At 34.7% G+C, this 23,039-nt stretch overlaps 1 protein-coding gene across 1 annotated transcript in view; it reads right to left on the bottom strand.

The window, feature by feature from the left end:
* ATM (ATM serine/threonine kinase) overlaps positions 1-23,016 on the bottom strand; it is a 58,849-nt gene extending 35,833 nt beyond the window's left edge. Inside the window, exons 1-25 of the mRNA XM_026685346.2 lie at positions 22,879-23,016; positions 21,695-21,806; positions 21,499-21,611; positions 20,048-20,193; positions 18,782-18,946; positions 17,380-17,545; positions 16,448-16,686; positions 15,666-15,829; positions 14,983-15,152; positions 14,517-14,888; positions 13,739-13,933; positions 11,779-11,874; positions 10,586-10,805; positions 10,116-10,241; positions 9,203-9,328; positions 8,140-8,229; positions 6,831-6,999; positions 5,261-5,460; positions 4,232-4,314; positions 3,998-4,153; positions 2,753-2,828; positions 2,502-2,632; positions 2,085-2,205; positions 1,121-1,303; positions 159-319 (exon numbers count right to left, since the gene is read on the bottom strand). Coding sequence (XP_026541131.2) covers positions 159-319; positions 1,121-1,303; positions 2,085-2,205; positions 2,502-2,632; positions 2,753-2,828; positions 3,998-4,153; positions 4,232-4,314; positions 5,261-5,460; positions 6,831-6,999; positions 8,140-8,229; positions 9,203-9,328; positions 10,116-10,241; positions 10,586-10,805; positions 11,779-11,874; positions 13,739-13,933; positions 14,517-14,888; positions 14,983-15,152; positions 15,666-15,829; positions 16,448-16,686; positions 17,380-17,545; positions 18,782-18,946; positions 20,048-20,193; positions 21,499-21,611; positions 21,695-21,766 — 3,740 coding nt within the window. The 5' untranslated portion in view covers positions 21,767-21,806; positions 22,879-23,016. The remainder of the gene's footprint in view (positions 1-158; positions 320-1,120; positions 1,304-2,084; positions 2,206-2,501; positions 2,633-2,752; positions 2,829-3,997; positions 4,154-4,231; positions 4,315-5,260; positions 5,461-6,830; positions 7,000-8,139; positions 8,230-9,202; positions 9,329-10,115; positions 10,242-10,585; positions 10,806-11,778; positions 11,875-13,738; positions 13,934-14,516; positions 14,889-14,982; positions 15,153-15,665; positions 15,830-16,447; positions 16,687-17,379; positions 17,546-18,781; positions 18,947-20,047; positions 20,194-21,498; positions 21,612-21,694; positions 21,807-22,878) is intronic.
* Positions 23,017-23,039: the final 23 nt, after the last annotated feature.

Genomic DNA, 23,039 nt, shown 5'->3' with positions numbered 1-23,039 from the left:
TTTGTTTTAAATGCATTAAATCACTTTCAAAATTAATAAATACATTTTCCTTGCGTTAAAATAAAGTAAAAATTAAGGTTATTTCAGAACACAACAAATTAATTAACAAACGCTGCAGCAACCAATCTACAAAGACAAAGTATGATTCAGAGGCATACCTGTAAAACTCTGCCAAAGTAGAGCAATTTAGCAAAACATATGGAAAATCGGACAAACTGTAATCACAGTTCAACCACTCAAATACAAGATAATCTAAATGGGTGCTCATTAAATCTTCTGTATTTTTATAGCCAAAAGAGCCAGAAATATTTTCTAAAACCTGTGTTTGAAAAATAAATAAGATTGTCAATAGTCAAAAATAATACCATTAATATCACAGCAGCATGATGTCAATAAGATAAGGATCACATGCTTAAGATTTGTCACTGATGCCTCTCAATGTATTTGTATTCCCATTCAGTTCAGTGAACAGACAATAAACATTACGTGTAAGTATTCAATAATTCTGTCCTCAGGATTATCTACCTATCCATCCATCCATATGTGCATTATTGAATATTTATATATATGCATGCACACGTACGCACCGACTCATGCATGTATACACAAATTCTTTGGCTGCAAAAAAGTAAATTGGATCTTACTTTAAAGACAGAAGCAGAATCTGCCCACCTTCAAATAACTCATTGCTCAAAATTCAGCTAGTATAAAATGATCCTATTTTTGTGAGGTCCTCAAAGTCCTGCATTGCTTTCTTCCTCATAGCAGCAACTGCTGGCATGTATAGATTCTGGAAAAAGTTGTGTTAATTTGGTGGAGATCATGCCATATTTCTGATTATGTGGCCACTGTAAACAGCTATTTATGTTTAGATTCCTTACTGGAATCATGAACAGAAAAAGAAAGATAATAGTAGTGGAGGGGGAGTTGTTTTCATTTTGCATTATCGGGCCAATTAAGGCCATGTAATCCCTGACTATCCTGGGCTGGAAATTAACTTATAATTTATGCTTATATTCCTCCTTATAAAAAGTACAATTCCTACTTTCATTTATTTAGAATCTGTATAACAATATTTACTGCAGGCACCTGAATGTATCCTCTTTAATTCAATAATTACCTTCCTTACGAGCTGAGGATCTAATCCATTCTTTTTAATACACTGGAAAATAGCAAACAATGCTTGTTTCTCACACACAGGGCTGCTGTACAGAATCATAGTTATTAACATGAGTAGGACTGTTTTTCTGTTATGCTCTTCATCAGGATGGCTTTCTTGATTCCCTGTATCACGTGCCTTCAACTAACAAAGCACAAAGTGAAAGGAATTTTTTTTTAGTTACACACATAATAGATTTTATGTTTTTTCCTATTAAAATAGCATTCCAACACAGGTGTAATAAATGATCAAAGAGATAATACCAAGATGAATCAAATTTTGATAAACCTAAAATAATCAGTCTAAAATAAGTGGGTTTTATTCCTATGCACCACCTTCTCTCATTACCAAGCATTTAATTCTCTGTCCTTTAAAACTGAATTATCTGCCAAAGCCTTAAAGGTGTCACTTTCTGAAGATACTTTCTAAGAAAAAAAGAATGACAAGCCAGGAAGTCTCATGGGAAGGTTAGGATGGCACAAATAGTAGAACATACCATTGAGGATGAGTAGGGTAACAACAGGTTGGAAAGTAGAATGGGAAAAGATGGGGGCTAATGGGAAAGTGTTTGAGGGGAACGAAAACATGTACATCTGTGGGTTAAGATGTGTGGATGGAAAAAGTGGGATAAGAGTCGGGATAGAAGGGAGAAGAAAGGTGGTAAGCTAACAGGAAAAAACACAGGAAGAAATGAGAACAGAAGGGCAGTAAGAAGAAAGAGAAGGGGAGGATTGAGCAAGGAACATTGGCATAAAGCTACAGAACAAGCAGGGAAAACCAACAAAGAAATACCAGATGGAAAATCAGATGGAATAGCCATGAATACGGTTTTCACAAACTCTTTTCAAATAGATACTCTTGGATCAATAAGTGAAGGAAATGCTCACACTTAAATTCTTCATGCATGCTTAGTAATAATTATTACCAATGTTTTTGCTCCTTCTTGAACTTTGATGTACAAATTGTCAAAAGCTGTTTGTTGGGACTTCAAAGGAAGACCTTTCACTAAACCAGTAGTATCCCTCAGTTTCACATCTTGGAACAAACTTATGATCAAGCAGAGAAAAAGGCAATTTAGAATTAAAGTGTATATTCTTTTCTAAAATAAAATAAATTTGTGTTTCCATTTTGTTCTCATAGGTTTTTTTCTGAAATAATTTTAGTAATATTTAATAATAATTTAACAAAGTAAAACTTTGTTAAATAAGTTATTTATTTTCATATCATATATTTCTGAAAGATGAACTTTTAACTAATTTTAATAAACTAGCAATATAAGTAATGTTAATGTTGTTGATAAACTAGAGATAAACTGTAACTCTAAAACTGTGTGCATGTATACCTGATTGCTGACTTAGCTGCAACTGTACAAACTTGAAAATTGTTATCTGCAAGGAATTGAGGAAAAGCATCTCTCACAGGTAGATTTTCACTTTTAACTTTAAGCACAGCCCATTCTAAACAAGGGTCAGCCTGGGAAAAAATGGAAAAAAAGGAAATATCCTCATATTTTTATAGACTTAGAAACCAAAATAAGTAGAAGAATTACAAGCAGTAATAAAAGTTCTTAAAAGCTGCTGGAGTTTTACTTACATGAAGCAAGGTTGTCATACAATTCACTAAAGCAATTCTTACAGGAATTGAACATTTCCCTTCATTTGCTAAATGCCTGAAATAGAAAGCATTTTAATAATAAAATATAACCCATTCTTTTAAGAAGTCAAAACTTAAAGTCAAATTTGTTTTTAAGATTTTTGAAACATACTGTATAAGTTTTTATTAAAGATTTCAAAGAACTTTTGTTAATTTTTAAATTTCAGAAAAGTTAAACTAAACTGTTCTAATCACTGGCATTGTTAAGGACTATTTGTTCAATTACCATTTGTTCAATTTTATTAAAAAGTACCCTGTTTCTCCAACAATATGGCCTCCCCCAATAGGAAGTCCCAGCATGTTTTATAGGCATGAAATGAAATTAAGCCCCTCCCCCAATTTAAGGCCTATATTAAAACATGCGAAATGGTGGGAATGGTGGGGGGCTTGCCGTTAGGAAGTACTTTTGTTGCACACCGGGTATGGTGCTGCCTGCGTTGACCCGATCGAAGTGCCCCACCAGCGCCGAGGTCAACATCAAGCCATCGCCGCCCACCCGCCCGAAGATGCAAGGGAAATTAAGTCACCCTGAAAAGACAGCCTAGCCATTTTTGGGGCTCAAAAAAAAAAAAAGACCGGCCTTATTATATGAGAACACGGTATCTATTGCCACCCTTGTAGTATTATAGCTTGAATTTCATTAAATAGATTACTTTTGTGTCTTTAAAATAATCAAGTCCTTTGAGCGAAGCTGACTGAATGAATACACTTAAGTTGCAAATCCCAGCTATTTCAGAACAGTAAAATTAGTGGAAATTTCTTGTAGAAATTCAATTTAAGACTCATACTATTAAGGCATATTTAACTGGATTGGACTCACTATCTTTAAATACTGAAAATTGAATTCATACATTTAGTACTAAATTTGATTGAAATCAATATGCTTATACTTAAGCATACTTTTGATTAATTTTACTTAAACAAATGAAAGAATACCCCGGACAATAAAAATACTTAGTTCTGCACTTTCTTCACTGCTATTAAAAATGCTTCATGCTCTAATTGTCAATTTACCACCCTAACATTTTCTTCTATAAAAGGGAGTTGTAGACCAAGAGAAATTTATCTAACATGGATGAATTGTGAAATGTTTATGAAACATGACATAGTGAGCCTTCAGCAGATCTTCCCTTCAATCCTTCCCTAACAGCAAATAATTTGGAGTTAAATTCACACTTAACCTACCAAAATGATCCAACAACAATTAAGACTTGACACCTGGCTTCTCTTAGATCTTCAGAATTTCTACTGAAGGTTCCCAAAATATTAACCATTGGAAGAAGATTATGTAATATTGCTGCGCAAACATCTTGATCCCGACGATAAAAGGAACATATATCCCTATAAGAAATAACTAAACATTTGTATCTCAAAATATATATAGCAAATTAATTTTATTAAGCAAGATTATTTTCTTACGGTAGAAGCTTGAGTAATGAGACAACATAATCTTCAGGCAAAGGATTTTCTCCTCTGGGAAGTTCCTTCAACAAGACTAAATACTAGTAGAAACCACAATTAAAGATATAATATTAGAAAAGAACCCAATGTTTATGTACATCTGCATGGATATAACAAAATTATATTGCATTTATACTTAGCATGTGAGCAAATATATATTGATATAAAAGGCGCGAAAAAATGAAAGTGCTAAACTGGCAAGCCGGCTAGCTGTCAAACCTAATCTAAGCCTCTCTGCGAAAAAAAAGCTTAATCCAGGGGGTGATTGTTCTTCTACAATCCTAACTATTCAGAGCCCTTAAAGGGTGGCCTGAACACGCTGAGACCGAGTGAAGAACTGGGGACCGTTACCAGAGGGTGTGTCCTCAGTTTTTCAACTCGGTCTGCAGAGCTAGGAGACTAGAGACTACACATCCTGGATTCTCCCTTAGGCTCAGTGGAGAATAGCATGTTATTCAAAAATGTATGATTGATACAAAAATATGATTAATAATATATCAAAATGATGTCAACATTTGTTTTTTTTAAAAGCAGATCTGTTCAGATTTGGCAGTATACAGCTATAACCCTGCACAGTGACCCATATCCCAATAACTTCTTGACTAGCTAACTACAATGCACTCTACACTGGTATGTCGGAACAGGTCTGGAAGCTGCATCTAAAGTAGAACAGAGCTACTTGATTTTCAAGAGAAACAGATTCTGAAACTAAAATTGCGGCTATTATCACCCATATATTACTAGGCCTAATATAAGCTGCTGAAATTAGTCTAAAAATCCTAAACAGCTAATAACCTGGATATTTACAAGATAGTCCCAGCTGATTTAATTGTGATGGTTTTATTTAAGACTGTGTTATTGTGTGTGGGTTTTTTGTCACTCTGAATTTCTCTGAAAGAAAGGCTAGTATTGAAATAAAACAAATTAGTAAGTCACACTCCAACAGCATTAAAAACAGAAGGCTAAACAGAATAATTTTATACTCACCACATGTAAATGTAGAGGTTTCATAAAATCAAATGAATTTCCATCTATTAGCACTAAGAGTTTCCTCCAAATTTCAGAACATCTAAAGGGAACTGTTTGTATTGTGGTTGCTGTGGTAGCTATACACAAGAACTTCAAAACATCAAGAAGAAGCAAATCCTGTTTAGATAAATGCTCTTCTGATAATGGACTTGTGGCACCTGTGTGATATGATGACCATATAGAAGCTATGAAAAGACAGCTTTCAAAACTTACAATTAATTATCTGTCAGGAAGCCATCATCAACTGCATTTAACCAGAATGCATATTCCTTTCTGTTTACCTTCTACCAATCAGCACATTGGCTGCCACATATAGCATGAAATACAGTAAAAATATAACAATACTACAAAAATGTACTAACATAACATTGGCATGGGGGAAATATAATGGGAATGATAAGCCTGTAGAGGTTTAAAACAGCCAGAGAATTAGTGTTTATATCTTGTTCATCTAGCATTGCCCTGCTTTGAGGGTTTTTTAAAACTGTATAACAAAGTCATCATCTCGGTCTTGTCAAAACCTGTCATATGGCCATTTTTCTAAGTATCTCCAAAACAACCCATGGGATGAAATATACAAGGTGTTCAATCATTGGATAACAGTACAAGTCTTTGGTCTACACTATGGGTGTCAAACTCGTGGCGTCACACTGACGTTTTGCAATGTTTTTTCCCTTCGAGAAGCTGGGATAGGTGTGACTTGAATCTGGCCCGCAGGGCGCTGTTTTGACACCCTTGTTCTAAACGTTCTAGTTACACTTCTGTGTCTATATACTCTAAATATATATGCTTGCTTTGATGTAGATGCTTGATAGTTCTCACTGCCACTAAGGAAATTTTTTATTACACCCTATCCTAAAATTTAATGTATGAAAAGTTATAGGGTTGCTCATATTACAAAAAAATATCGAGAATCTCCAACAGAAAAAAAAATAGAAGACTCTGAACAGATTCCAAAATAGTGATAATTTACTCTTGTTTAGAAATAAATTCTTGTAAAGAAGTGTCAGTTGATAAAGGACACACAAAACTAAGTTCTGAAAGAGACAATAATCACAAATATAGGTATTCTTCACATAGTAATCACAATTGGGACCAGCAACTCAATCACTAAGCAGAAAATAATGTGAGTGCAAATGGACTTACTATATTGCCTTACTTCCTTTTTGGTCCTTAAAGGAGTAACATGATCCAAAAAGAAGCTTTCAATGTTGTGAATGCTATGTAGCGGGGGGGTCAAACTGGTGGCCCACAGGCCAGATGCATCACAAGCAGGCCATGCCCACTCCAGCTCCACAAATGGAGAAAACGTTACAAAACATCATGTGATGGCAATGTGACATGGCGACTTTGACACCTGTGCTATATGACATGACAAAAGCCTTTATTTTATAAATTCTCATACAAATCATTGTATCACAGTAATTTCTGGTGTATAAAGATGCTTCAAGTACCTGAATTATAATTCCTTATTTTTTCTAAAACCATTCAATAACACAAAAATATACATCAAACAAATTGAATATACCTGTCAAGGTGTGCAAGTCTCCAACTTCATTCATTTCACCAACTTCACTACACTCATCATCAAATAGATCAAAGACTGTTTGGTTTCCCTCTTCCATTCTACTTTCTTCAGGAAAATCTTCCATTAAGTCAATTTCTCCAATTTCACTTGACTTTCCAGTAAAAAACATCTAACAGAAGATATTTATTCATACCATCTCTTATAATGAGAGCAATACATTATAATAAATATGTAATAAATTTATATAAATATAGTTTTATGAATAACATCAATTTATCCCTTTCCTACAAATACCTCTAGATAAAAACTAGACAACATCTATCCTTTTGCTAAAATATTACTTCAGTATAGAAGCTTCACTTCCACTGTTCATTAATGTTTGAATGTTGGTTGGCTACTTTGTATAATAAGGTTTCCATAAAATAGGGGCATTTGCTAAGAAAGTCATTTTAGAATTCAGTAATTACTATTATAATTTAAGCAATTTAAGCAAAGAAATAGAGCTAAGTTGTTCATGTTGACTTCCCTTGGCTGGGGAATTTACAAAGGAACTAATCTCTGTTCAGTTTTCCTGTTTTTAATATCTAAAGCCAATAAAACCAATATGACTATAGTTTAATTATTATATGAAAATTAGTGACATTTTCATTGTGCTGTATATCAAACTAGAATAAGCTATTTATAAAGATTTAAATAATTAATCCTTATGTGCTACATACCTTGTAACCAATTATTTGATTACTAACTTGGCAGTATTACTGTAATTGATAGAGATAGGCAAGAGTAACTGTACCTAGCTAATCCACCACTTGCCAGAAGTAAGTTAACTTTTTTTATTATTTTGAGAAGCAAAGAGTGGAAGTAGAGGAAAAACACATTTGTACAGTTCCTAAGACGAATATAGACACTGGATATTTCCATTCAAGTTGTCCACAGCACTTATTCTTCTGTATTAAGTACTGTTCTCTCAAGTAAAATGAACTTTAAAATCGGTGCTTGCTCACATGATGCTTATCTAACTAAAAGAGATTAATTATAGCAATCAAGTACCTCTGCTCTCTGCCCCTGATAAAGGTGTATAAATGTGCAAATAGAGTGATGTTAAGTATAAAGAGAAAGATGTGGAAAAAGACAGAGAAATATTGTTTTCCATTTGTTTAAGGAAAACAAAGGAATCACAGTGTGAATTCAGAACAGTGATTAGAATGAATTCTTCACCTCGGAAATAACATGTTCAGAACAATAAAAGTTGCATTGCATATATAGTCTCTAGAAGGAGGGAAACAAACATCACATCATATCTACTCACCAAAAGTTTGCAGATACTTGCAAGATCATTCATCAACTTGGATGTTAACAAATGCAAGAAGATAGTAGACAAACTTTTTTTGGGACTATTCTGTTGAAACAGAGTAAGAAGAACAGGAAGAGATAAATATTGCCATTTCTCCTAGACTTCCAGAAAGCTTTGAAAACCTGCCTTTGGTCCAAGACCTAGGGTTGATATTTATTATTTGTTCAGTCCCCCCCTGTTTTGTTGTGTTAGTTATGTATTAATTGGGTTGTCTTTTTGATTTAATGCTTTTAGCTGTTTTTGTCTTTTTCAGTTTTGTATACTGCTCTGCATCTACTGGAGTTGGGCAGCCACTAAATTTAAATATACTAACAAATAAAAGCAGAAGAAACAATAATTGTAAAAGAATACAATGAAGTATTTGACTTTTTGCACTATAAAATAATCTGCAGTAACCTGTAATCAGTTCCCTGTGCATCTTGTAATTCAGCAAGAAAAGAATATCAGTACTATGTTGACAATACTTAAGATTGGTGAACTTGATTAAATTGCTTTTAATGAGTAACAAATAGCTCAGGTAAAATGCAAACAACCCAAATTACACTAGATGAAAGACAGCAAGTATTATTAAAATGAATTTCAAGCTATTATGATAAAACTTGAAATAAACTGCTACTTGATAAGCAAGGATCAGTTTCAGAATCAATCTTCTTTCTTCAAAGCAGTACTGCTTAAATTTCATTGAAGTTAATATGATTGATTCAGCCTCACAAGAAATAAAAACATCATAAAAAACATTTAGGTCTTATACAATCAGTAATTAAAAGAACAACTTGCAAAAATCTCATTGCACACACTAAAACAATAAAGGAGTTTCAATATTATATCAAACAATACCTCCATATTTTTCTGCAAAATAACTAGGAGTATACATGTATATATGGACATTCATATATAATAAAAATGAACAAATTGGTCTTAAAAATAAGTGACCCATATATGTTAGTTACCAGGCACAAATACAAAGATTTCAACTTTGCTCACACTCAGATTGCCCTACAACCAACGAATGTCTCACCTGGGTACAGTTGCATAAACAACTTGTGCACTGCAATATTAAATTCCTCAATGAAACAATTCTAGAATCTTCATTTAGCTTGTTTTTAGACTGAGAAATGTTTTCCTCCACATAATTAAAACATAACTGTAAAGGAATAAAATATTATTTTTAGAAATAAAATGAAATTATTTAAGAGGTTTCATCATATGTGTATGTATGTATGTGTATGTATGTACATACAGGCATACATATAAAGTACATATATGGATATACTGTATATATCCATATGCGTATCCTTATTCACTATCACCAAGTTAACTGCATTAAGATGCATGTTTTGTAATTGCTCAAGATATCTTAATTTCTCAAAAGAATCCCTAGAAAAAGAAGTACTTTGGAAGTTGGCAGGATATCGCAAGGAGGTCCTCACTTAACCAACTCATGATTCTTCCTTAATAATGACAATGGGGACTCCCAAGATAGTTGTCACTAAGAGATGTAGTCATGTGACACTGCATTTTTGATTGCATCACTTAAAAATGGAAATTCCACCCCCAATTACCACAGTTAAGCAAAGACTGCCAATAAGAATAACACAGACATTCTCTTAATGCTTCTCCAAAGGTCACAGCATTCCTTGATCTCATTTGCAAATTCTTTGCTTCCTAGAACAAACTTGTCTTCTACTTTTCCTACCATTACCCTATCTGGAGATTTAAAAGAAGCATATAAACAGAAGTCTATACAGGACTGGGCAGAAAAAGGATCCAAGATAAAAGCAGAAAATGAATTGAAAAGAGGATGAAACCTCTTCATACACTCTAGGCATCTTCATGTGATTCTTGAAATTATATCACGGAGATTAATCATCATATGAATGCTTCTTCATATCTACTAGAAACAATTACTTGAGCTTGTCAAAAAGTTCTACCTTAGCTTTCTGAAAAAAATCCAATTTACATGCTTCTTCTTCTGTAAGAATGCCAGCATAACAATAGCAGCCAAGAACACCTGTCAGGATACTGGTACAACGCATCGGAATTTCCGCAGATATAGCCTGAAAAATAAACCCACAAAAAAACCATGCTCAATTCACTTGGAGTTTAATTTGGATTTTGGTAAACTAATATTTTCCAACTGGTTGTGGACATCCATGTTTGTGGACAAATCAGACTGCTATGGTGAAACTGGTTTGTCCATGATCTTTTTGATTTGAGAGCAAGTTGTAAGTGGATTTACTCTCAAATTGCACCATGTAATGCTGGCCTAAAAAGCATCTACCCATAAGTTATTTTATTAATTTTACCAATACCTAAATCTACTCATAAGTATACAGGGAACAAGTCAGATTTTAATAAACTCTCACAATGAACAAAGAACACAATTTTCTTTCTGGCTTACCTGAGGAGAAACATGGCTAAGTAGCTGGTCTGACATCATCATAAGATTGTGTTTTAAGGTTTCTTCAAGCCTCTGATTGACAACAAGGCAGGAACTAGATTTGTTTTCTGATACATCTGCCATATTTGTAAAAATATTGGTTTCGTTGAAGGTTGTCTGCAGGTAAAAGGCTTCAATATCTGAAAGACTGGTTTCTTCTTTCTCTTGGCTATGTTCCATGCTTAATAAAATAAAGTGTATTTTCATTTATTTATCACTTGTTAATAATCCAATAATGGTTAAGCTAAGGCAGGAGTCCAATGATTTCTGATATTGGTACATGAAATTTGTGCATGTTCAGTGCTCAATGTACCTATTCAGGCCCAAACTGGTTAGGAAATGGATGACTCAGACATTAAACCTGAAGCTTTGTTATCATCAATGTTCAATAATTCATTTTAAACTATGTTGTGGAGGCTCAGGTAGTCCATGATTTACAACCATTCACTTAGTGACAGTTTGAAGTTCTAACAGCACTGAAAAAAGTGACCTATAACTATTTGTCACACTTATGTCTGTTTCAGCAACTCCATGGTCACAAAATTCAGACCCTTGGCAACTGGCATGTATTTATGATGGCTACAGTGTCCTGGGGTCATGTGAACACCTTTTTGTGATCAAAGGGGAAGCCAGATTTACTTAATAACCGTGTTACTAACTTAACAACTGAAGTGATTCACTTCACAACTGTGGCAAGGAAGGTCATAAAATGATGAAAAATTCACTTAACAACTGTCTTGCTTAGCAATAGAAAATTTGGGTTTAATTGTGATCTTAAGTAGAGGACTGCTTGTACTTTGTATCAAAAGGAGTGCAAAGTATATGCAAAGAAGATGATCAAGGCAAAAGTATACGGCCAAAGAATAGTAACAGCTCAGAAGACAAAGACACTAAGCTGAAAAATCATGTTCAACCATAATGGGGCTCGCTGGCTTATAATTTTACATCTAAAATAGCTTTTATGGTTCAAAATTTTGATCCCTTTGGCATGCATGACACACCATATTTAAAAATCCTATTTTAAAGCAATGTATCTAGAACAGGGACGAACTAAATAGCAGACAACCGGTGTGAGGTAATGTCTAAAGCAAGCATGTCCAACCCCCTGTGATAGGAAAATGCCTTCATTAATTTAAAAAAAACAACAACCATACCATTCTGGTGCTTTGTTGAAAAATATCATTGCTGCTTTACAACTTTTCATAGTCAGACTTACAAGGATTTTCTGTAATTCTAGGTTAGGAAAGTCACTGAAAAACAACAACAACAAAAAAAACCCCAGAATTATTTCATCTTTGAATGCTGCAGTTAATAAATTCAATAGAAGATGCACATGAAGGTCTAATTTTTCACTGTACATCAAGTATTTATAGGAAGTATTTGTTTGACTTTTGTTTTGTACATCTTGCCTAGTATTTCCAATATCATCCCCAGCCAAATCTTTCATAGAACAATATTTTATAGAACAATCCATCTATTATTGGAAGGAACAGAGTTTAAACTTCCCACTGAAAGCACTAACTGTGAAGTTAAAACATATTTGATAATTAGAAGTTCCCAACCTCTAGGCTTTGGCCCACTACCATGCTATGGCCTATTTGGAACCAGGCTGGCATGCAAGCACGTGCAGCTCCACTTGCTCCACTAGTGGAGCTGTACATGCATGTCAGCTCACTGCTCGCACGGCCCAGTTCCCCTTCCTCCCCCAACCAGGCTGTCAAGCTGCAAAAGTTGGGGACCACTGCATTATATGACAAGAGAAATTCAAGAGGTCTATGATGTTTGGAAAAATTCATCAGAGGCCAAAAGAAGACAAGGCACCTAAATGACAGGTGATACACAAGCAGGAGCTTACAAGAACTCAAGGAAGCAATTATTGAAAAAAAATCCTGAAGAAGTGATGTCCATCATATTATGAAAAGCTGAAAATAACTGAATAAGGACCAAGGGGCAAAATTTAGTTCCTCTAGGCCTTGGACTGAAACATTCTGCCCAATTCTAATCTGTGACCAAATATATATCTAGGTATGAGATGCTGTTAGGTTAGAATGAGGGGACTGCCATGTCTCACGTGATAACTATGCTGGGCTTGCACACTGCTGAGGTTGGCAGCTTGGTGGTTCAATTCCCGTGAGCGAATAAATCACGCGGGGACAAGAAAGGAGCCTACTGGCATTCAGGCATCCTGCGGGTAAAGATAACACCGCCTGAAAAAATTCCTTTCAAGAGGCAGCTTGGTGATCCCTGGCTAACACGTGTCATACAGTAAATAAATAAAGGTTACAATGAGTTAAAAAAATATCCTTTCTTTTTTGCTGGATAATCAGGAAAGGGTTACTCAACAAATGTGGGCTTTAGGTTTCCAAAGAAAGCATACTTGAATATTTTTTGAATGAGTAATAAATGTCCCAGTGACCATTTCAACAAAGTATTGTCAGCCTCTTACACTTGAAATACATTATATCCTTTTATCTGTGTAGACCGTGATACAATACTATGTGCTTTTCAGTTTCACAGAAGAAGAAAAAAAGGATACAAATTGCGAAAAGTTTAGAAAACACTAAACCAAAACAAAATAGAACTGAAAAAGGAAAAGTAAAAACAGTGGGAGGAGGTGGAAGGAGCCAACTCTTTCCTGATTAGGGCAGGGTGGAACTGAAATGACATTTTCCAGGAAGAAGAAATCTAAATCCTGGGACCTGTCTTTTGCACTTATAGTTTTCCTCAATATATGTTTGGATATTTGCTTGAAAGTGAAAAAATACTGTATTATACAGTATAATCTCTATAAAACACTATGCATTTACATGCCATTCAACTGCATAACAACATAGAAAGCAAACTGTTGTGAGATAAGTTTGTTCTGCTTAAAATTCTCATTAAAATGTAGATTTGTTATTACTTTTGTAAACTTGACTTCAAACCAATTATTTGTTACGCGTTGTTAAAACTAAGAACATTTTAAGGCAAAGTGATTTAAATTCCAACCCACTATGAAATTTCAACAAAGTTGAACTCACTTCCCAAAGCGAAATTAAAAACAAACATAGAGAAGTTTGATTTCTTCCAATGAACAACTAATTCTTTTTGGGTTACTTGATTTCCTGGGCATACCTGCACAAAACTGGAGGAAGTTCCATATTGTCTTCCATAACTTCTTCCATATTGCAGAAGAGAAGCCATTTCACAACTCGTTCTTTTAATGTATAAGTTGCATTTCCTTCCCAATCATTCTGAAATGAACCAGTTTTCAAAGTTTCTGGTATTTCCAAAGTTGTCACTGCTGATGCTAAACACTGTACTGCAAAACTAACAAAAAATAACAATAAGTACAAGCATTTGATTTACAGCTCTAATATTCATATAAAGTCACCAGTGTGTGAATTCAGGCTCCAATATTTTTCTCCCCATGGCCAAAACCACATCAAGTTTAAACAACATTTCACCAATCAGAATTGGAATGGTAACTAGAATTTTAAATGGGTTTGTAAAATCTAATTAAAAACATATTTGATAAAGAATGGTTAGATACCCAAATTATTCAGAACACAAGAAGAGCACATGCTTATTATTCTAAGGTAGTTGGTAGAAGTTACAATAATGTTAAAATCACTCACCTCCATTTGTAGCACTACTTATGCTAAACAGAACTAATGATTGAAAACAATTTACTAAATATAAAATTTAGAAATTTTAATTAAATTTCTAGCGCTTATAGTGCAAGGACAGACCTTTTAATGTTACATGTTTTGAATTACATCTGTCATAATGTTTCTTCATTGGCCAGAACAAAAAGAGTTGAAACCTCTGGAGACATGAGTTGCTTATGCTAGATTACTCCTTTACAATTAACATACAATTAATAATAGAGTATCAAAAAGTTTCATTTTACCTTGATGGTTTGCATATAGAACCTGCAAATATCCTCCAAATTTCTCTGTCCATTGTTATTAAATTTCTTTGAAATAAGACTCCAAGCAATTCAAAGCTTTCCATTTCAGTTTGCCGAAGGTTTAGACTTCGATCTACCAGAGACCAAATTCTGGACCATGTTCGCTGCAGTTCCAACTTCTCTGTGATGTTGAGGTCTGTTTTTTGGTTTTGACACAGAGCAACCTCTTTAAGACATCTTAATACATAAGGGGTCCGTTCTCCTCGACGTTGCTGATGTAATAATTGGTAAAGTATATTAAGTAAATTAGTCAGCTCGTTGTCAGGAAGGCTCCTTGGGTACTTGGATACTAATCTGGTGGTAATTTGCAGCCTTAAAACAAAACACCAAAGATTATTAAGAGGAAATTAATAATAGACACTTTTCAGAAATAAACCAAACTGTTTTTCTTTAATTTTTTATTTACCAGGGTATGACATCAAAACTATTCTGTGATTTTTGCAAGTGCTCTTGAATCACTTCCCACCCTAATTCAATTCTTCTGCGTTTGGATGGTCCTTCTCCATCTCCATCTTCTTGCGGAGTAACTGCATATGACTGGGTTACCTCTAAGACTTTGGTGTCTTCAGTAAATACCTTATTTTTAAAAAATGCATTAAATAATTAAAGAGAAATACTGCTACATATTTTACAATAGATGTGAAGTACAAAAAAAATATTAATTACCATAAAATAGGCAATCCATTGTCACTAGGTAAACCCCATCTCCAAAATAATAGCTAGAATAACTTCAGATCATACTGGCTAATTTAAATTCCTATGATTTTCTATAAGTTTTGCAGTAAACTAAAGAAAAAAAAATGTGTATTATTAAGTTTCCATGAAGCTTAACAAATAAATTTTGCCCCTTACAACCTTCCTGTTTTAAAAGAAGCTGAAAATGTCTGCTCTCATTAACAATGGAATATCGTCAGCCACATCCCCTGGAACTCTTGAAGACTTTTTTTTAAAATCAGTTAAGAAAAAAGATTGTCCCACTGTGAAGATCAAGCAGACAGATCTCCTTTGTACTGTCCTGGTGTGGTACTCTGTTAGATTACACAAAAACCCAACTTACAATAACCATTTGAAAGTATAGTGACAACTTACCTGGTGACAAGAATCAGCCATTAACTCAACCAGGTTGTCCTTTAGAACAATACTGTGAGAGCCTGAAGAATATTTTCCTCGGTTGCTAATAAGAGTTATCTCATTAGCTAACAGATCATAGAGGTTGTATAAAGTATTTTGCCATTTTGCTGAGCTGTATGCTCCTGTTTGTACAAGAATTAGAAAAAAAATAATTTTGTAAAAGAAAAGATACGAATTTAAGAATTCATTATTAATCAGCAACACATGTCTGTTAAAATGATTAAACAAAAACTTAAATACTTAAGCAAGCAATACTGTGAAAAATTATGACATACGAAAATAAATAGACAGTCCCAGATCAATTCTGGATCAAGCTGGATTTCTGATAATTAAATGTAGAGAGAGCCCATTTGGCGTAATGGTTAAGGCATCAAGGTAAAGAAAGGGAGATCATGAGTTCTAGTCATGCCATAGACATGAAACCAGCTAGATGGCCTTGGGCCAGTCACTGTCTCTCAGCCCTAGGAAGTAGGCAATGGCAAGCCACTTCCAAAATCTTGCCAAGAAAACTGCAGGGACTTAGAGAGAAAGACACATCACTGCATAAATGGTTTGCATTATCTTTTTCCAGAATACTTTCCATTTTAATCTGATGATTTCCTGATTATCTCTTTTACAAAAAATTGATCAGGCCCATCAAACAAGTTGAACAGGTTGGCACAGAATCCTCCAAAACATTTTCAGTGCCAAAATACAAAAATTACACAAAGCCCTTTGTTATTTCAAAGCTTTCCATGTACCTTGTTCCTGAGTTTTAGCTCCATTTGGATGATGAACACAAATCTGAAACTGAATAAATTGAATGATCTGCTTCTTCAAAGCATCTTTTGGTTTGTACTGAGCCCATATAAAAAGCACAGTTGATAGAATTTCCTCTCCTGTTTTGCAAACTTGCATGCGGTAATTCATTGCATAAATGGGGAGAAACACATTAATGGCTGCAAAAATGTGTTCGAGGCCTGCAAGGTTTCTTTCTTGCCTACAATAGAAATAATGCATATTTTTATCAGATGCTAAAGAATCCAATCATAGGAACTATGATTAAGCTTGGAACTACTATATATTTTATTTGTTTCTCTTTCTCTATAATAGCATACACCTTGACAATTATTACTGTAAAACCAGCATTATAAGGATCCAGAGGAGTCATGCGCATCATAAAACTTTAAAAAATATTAGTTATTGAAAACTGCTACTGATAGATCAGCAATTTCAAATAATTCCATAGCTGTCTAGTCATTTTTTACTGTCAGGAAAAGAAAGGTGCCTATAGATTATGATTATAGAACTCACTAAATGTAATACATTCTATCTTTTAGAAAAGATCAAATAGAAATTATAATACATCCTGAATTCAGAAGAAGCCTTTTATAAACTACTTCACTGGACCAAGAAGGTATCAAGACTACAATTCTTCATGAGTAGAAGCAAGCTTTAAAGACATTTTATTTCATAGAGTTCCAATTTTTAAATTTGGCCACAACTGAAACAGGAGAAAAAACCCAGTTACAAAAACTGGAAACATTTGACCTATCAGAATGATACAGAAAATATTTAAATGTTAAATTGAGCTCAGCAGTTATCAGATTAATGAAAAATTAAGTTCAAAAGATGTTTGGTAAGGTATCATTTTACATTCAAATTTGACTCTGCAAAAGAAAATGCTATTTACCTTGCACGATGTATAACTTTTGAGAAGACGTTCAAAGTATCTGAACTGAACTTGTCAGTTTGGAAACAGAGGCCTCTAGTTAATGTATAGATTATTCTAGCCACCAAAACTTTGTTAACATCTCCAGAAGGATTGAGAAATAATTTGAAATACAGATTTTGAAGATCTAGAGGAGTAATCAAATTCATTAATGAGATTTTAAATAATTGACAGCATAAACATTTTGTATGCTTTCAGCTGTTCATTCTTGTATGTCAGAGATGGATTTCTTATAAATGAGTTGCATTTTATTTATATTTAGAACTCTAGGAGTTATAGGAACAGATCTAGTGACACTGCAATGGTACTATAATTCGGGGCCATACATATTTTGTTTGTTATGAAAGAAATTTTAGGATGTAGCATACCCAGCAACCTTTATTTGAGCAAAGGAATATTTTTCTGAGTTATAGTCAAGTCAGTTCAATTAATAAAACCAAATTAAAATCTGATTAACAAGAAAAGTTTACCAACAAGATAACATTGTTGTTTGGGATGTGTAATTCTTTGGAGCCAAATTAAAAAAAGTGTGTATACAACTTTCAAGAGCCTCTGAAGGCACAGAGACTCTGTCCTTGATGGTATCAAAGTACTTTTCCTACTTAGAATAGAAATAGTTGCACTTACCCAAGTATCATCATACTTAAATGTAACTTTAGGTGTAACTTATAAATTAATAACATCCAAGCAATATTTATTAATTTAATAAATCAAATTAAGCAGAACTCTCAGGAAATATAAAAATATGAGCTGGAAAAGAATGCCATTCAGTGACATAGACAATTAACAGATGATAGGTATTCTTTTTTTAATTGGCAGAAAATTCATCTCCCCCCAAACAGTAAGCTATAATATAATATTCAAACTTTGTCATCCATGTTAGTGATAATTCAATAGCACTTTATGGAAGTCAAAGTCACACTGCCTCAATTTGGATAAGAGATTGGCCCAGTGCCTGGATTCTTTTCTTCAGCCTTGGACTTTGAGGACCCCAGCTTCTCCTACCCTTCTATGATCATTAAAGTACACCAATAAACACGAAATTTGCAAAAATTGCAGAAAAGGCATTATTGGAAGTCCAAGCACCGAAAACCTTCGAGACAACTGATAACCATCTGATAACCTTCGAGACAACTGCTTATTTCCTGAGAAGGCTCCAGGCGTTATCTCCCACTGAATGCTATTCAAGATCTTGACAGTAATCCTGACTCGTTTTAATTGAGGCAGTCCTATTTTCTTTGGTATGACACAGAACTATATTTTTTTTCTGGGCTACCACAGAAGTTATATAAGTTCATAGGCACTTGCTCCTAAGCATTTACACAAGTGTAATCAACATTAAACAAGAGTCACATCTACAAACCTGACCATTGTTGTGGAGATATTTCACACCAATATTTCCTCACTTTAAGAATGTCCTTAAGTAATATGCTATTACAATCAGCCCCATAAATAGTATATCTTGATGACTCATTTATTGTGTCTATTACATAATTCAGAAGCTCTTGACATTTTATTCTGGGGGCTCCTGTGTAGAAACAAAAGATATAGATTAGCTTTTAGCAAAACAGAAAAAGTATATTTGCAAGTTAAATCTGAAAAGATTCACTATCTGAAAAGCTTAAAATAATGTTCTTTAGATGTATAATGATATTTAATTATAAATTATAGGTGTATAATTTAGGTATATATTTCATGGAATGGAAATATGAAATGATGTCCAACATCTATTCATATTTCCCAAACAAAATAAAAACAATAATTTTTGCAACCTGTGTATTCTTTTGCAAAGGAACAGTATAATTCTTGGTTTCATAATTTAATTGTATTAAGATTTTTAAACATTTAATATTTTATCTTAAAAACAAATAAATGGCTATCTGGACATTTCAATTCTTCAAACTGAGAATACAGTATGAAAAATCAATTTAAATTTTATTTTAATAACAATTACAAATTACATTCCTGCCAATTATTGCCACCAATCTTCCTGCAAAACTATATTTTACCAAGGATAAAAAAGTGGAGCAGCTCCCAACTGCCAAAAAGCCAAGCATCCTTTTTTTCATTTATTACACCAGCTTTTTATGTGCAGGATTTTCATTATATCATCTTATTACCAACATGATACTCAAGGCAATTAACAGTCGAAAGTAAAATATAGGTAAAGGTTCCCTTCACATATACGTGTTAGTCGTTTCCAGCTCTAGGGGGCGGTGCTCATCTCCATTACAAAGCCGAAGAGCCAGCGCTGTCCAAAGAAGTCATGTGGCCAGCATGACTAAACGCCAAAGGCGCATGGAACACTGTTACCTTCCCACCAAAGTGGTCCCTATTTTTCTACTTGCATTTTTACATGCTTTCGAACTGCTAGGTTGGCAGAAGCTGGGACAAGTAACGGGAGCTCACTCCGTTATGCAGCACTAGGGATTCGAACTGCCGACCTTTCTGATCAACAAGCTCAGCGTCTTAGCCTCTGAGTCACTGCGTCCCAAAGTAAAAAAGTAAACAAGTAAAATATAAACAAGTATAAATCATTACAACTGACACAATCTCCATTATTTATCATTAGACAGATATTGCCTCAACAACTCTTTAAAGCCTTAAGTATTTTTTACAAGATACTCACTTTTATTGGCACACATGATGAAATACTTAAGCAAACTACTGAGCTGTTTCATCTTTTTCTCTCGTGTTGCTTGGGTTGATGCAGAGGTATTTGGTTTTGTTAGTCTGACACTCTCAGACTCTTTCTGAATATATTTCTGCAAAAACCTGAAAAAACAATAAAAAGATACTGTTAAGAGATACATAAGCTATTTAAACAAAAATGCAATCACATATTTCAGTATTGCCCAATACTGCCAGCTCCTTTACTATCAAAGTGCCACTGCTATCTCCACTGGATAACTAATTACACATGAAGTGTTCTACTCACTTTGCACCACATTTTTCAGGGTGAAGTATAGTTTTATTCATGGTATTGGTAAAAAAGTATTGGTAATAAAGTTTCAGGCAACCAGGGAATGAGACTAAGAAAACTGAGAGATGATCCAGTAATCTGAATACAGGTAGTCCTTAACATATGACCATAATGGAGCCTGCCCATTACACTTAACAACCCCCTCTTCCTACTCTCCCTATTATGTCCATTAAATGATAGTGCGGATCATCAAGTGAAGAATCATTGTCTCAGGATGGGGAAGGCCCTCCCAGAAACACTATGCTTCACTTCCTGCTCATTGAGTCCCCACAGGCTTTCTCCTCTCCTACCAGGTCTTTCCCCCACCTCCCACTGGCTCCCTGCAGGCGTTAGACCTGATTCCCACCCCACCACAGAATTAAATAATCTAATCTGCTCGTTTGGGGAGGAACTGTTGGAAATTTCCCTTAATAAGAAATCTCTATGTATGCATGTGTATTTAGACCCACCTACTGCATCTGAGAGCATACGTCTTAGTTTTTTCCCCCCTATTTTACTTTGTTTAGGTTTTTATTCCTTTTTATTTTGATGTTTAATTTCTCTGTCTTTTATTGTATGCTGCCCACAGTTCTTTGACATCAAGGTAGGCTATAAAACTATTGTTGTCAATAATCTTTGAATTCTGCCTGAAGTGGTCTAAATGATTGCTTCCAACTCTATTATTTTATTCTTTATTTATAAAGGATGGAGAAGAGGAGGCTGTATATGTGTGTGTGTGTGTGTTTGTGTGTATGTATGTATGTATGTTTTCTTAAGTTTTCATGGGTATTTATACGTATGGTATTCAGCTTTGTTCGGGTATTTTCCCACGTCATTATAGTTGTGCTTTTAAAGTTGTAGCAACATTTCGGCAGAATCTCATCTGCCATCATCAGGCTTCTGTATAGTCAGGCTTCATCATCAGGCTTCTGTATAGACTCACAGACGAACACTATACAGAAGCCTGATGATGGCAGATGAGATTCTGCCGAAACGTTGCTACAACTTTAAAAGCACAACTATAATGACGTGGGAAAATACCTGAACAAAGCTGAATACCATACATACATACATACATACATACATACATACATACATACATACTATAAATATGTTACCTGAATACAGTATCCCAGTTCATCTGTTTTCCATGTTTGGAATCAGAATTCTGATCCAGCTGCTGAACTGTTTCTGGATCACAGATAAGACGTCTGAACTTCTCAATTTCCTTCTGTATTTGTACAGAAACACAAAAACATATATATAATACTCCTTTACTGCAATGTCATATTTTTGAAAAAGAATTAAACTTACCTTTCTTTCCATAGCTTTGTCACTTCCAAGCTGATGACAGCAAGTCAGCAGATCATGAATTGCAAGATTCATGGTTCAACCAAGGTGTTGTGAATGCACATCCAATATGAACCTAAGTTTGTAAAACGTCAGTAGGTTAACAATAAAATATAAGAACTTCACTGAATTAATCCATTTAAAATATTTGAGCTAGCAAAAGGCATTACTTCCAAAATATACACCCATCTTTTCACTAAATTGACTTGTCTTCAAGCAGGAAAGTATTTTCACCCATATCATGCTATCATGATTTCATATAAATTAAATGATTAAAATAAATTAAAAAATATTTAAAATATTTTTACCTACTACACATAGTTTCTTAGGAATGATTATAGGAATTATTATTTCTGGTTATTTGATAGATTCTGGACAACAGACAGCCCTAGATTTTTACCAACATTGTTAAGAACCTTTTTTATATATAATGGTACAATTTGTATAAATGTGAACAAACATGATTTGTCATCTTTGAGGTTGTAATTAAAAATCCAACTCTTTAAAGGACTCTGATAAAGTTCTGTTGGTTAATGGAAAAGTGGCTGGGCACAATCTGTAAAGTTTAACCTCAAATCCCTGGAATTCAGCACTTTATACAAGAAGTAAAGCTATCTAAAACCTCCATGTTTTTCCTGCTCTCCAAGCCAGGGGCAAGTCGGAATTCCAAGCCCTGCAGGTTTCTTGGCAAGTTTTTTTTTTTTTCTTCCAGAAATAGTGCGCCACTGCCACCTTCCTAAAGCTGAGAGAAAGCGACCAACCCAACCAAGGTCGCCCAGCTAAGGCGAGACTAGAATTCACGGCCTCCCCAGTTGTAGCCCGATAACGCCTTGCTTAATTTAACCATTATTACACCAAGCCATCCTGAACTACAATTCCAAATCATCCTTTCACGGCTGTTGCCTGTCGGGCAGGGATGATGGGAGTTGCACTCCCACGAGCTGCGGGAGAAAGCTAGGTCGGAGAAGAGAGCAAATTGAGCCTAATGTTTTCATTCGCCTGAGAGAGACACACACACAGAGAGAAAGAGAGAGAGAAACAAAAATCCTCGAAACTGAATAGGCGTCAAAGCTTCCACACACACACGCAGGCACACGCGCGCGCGAGAACAGTCAGGGGAGGCTCGCGCGGGAAAGCCAAGAGCGGACCTGAATGTCACCCGCTCGGGGTCTCGTGAGGTGGGCTCCGGCCAACGTTCCCTCCGGAGCCCCTCAGGCGCGCGCTCGGGCCATTCCGAACCCTTCCATCGCCCACATGGCCTCAAGGAGGCTGGAACAAACTATCAGCCGTCGCGGGAGCTGAGAGGCGG

The sequence above is a fragment of the Notechis scutatus genome, chromosome 5 (assembly GCF_049901735.1).
Source record: "Notechis scutatus isolate UNSWTSFEM ecotype Mainland chromosome 5, rNotScu1.2, whole genome shotgun sequence".
NCBI classification, from domain to species: domain Eukaryota; kingdom Metazoa; phylum Chordata; class Lepidosauria; order Squamata; family Elapidae; genus Notechis; species Notechis scutatus.
This window is presented reverse-complemented; position numbering and strand designations above follow the sequence as displayed.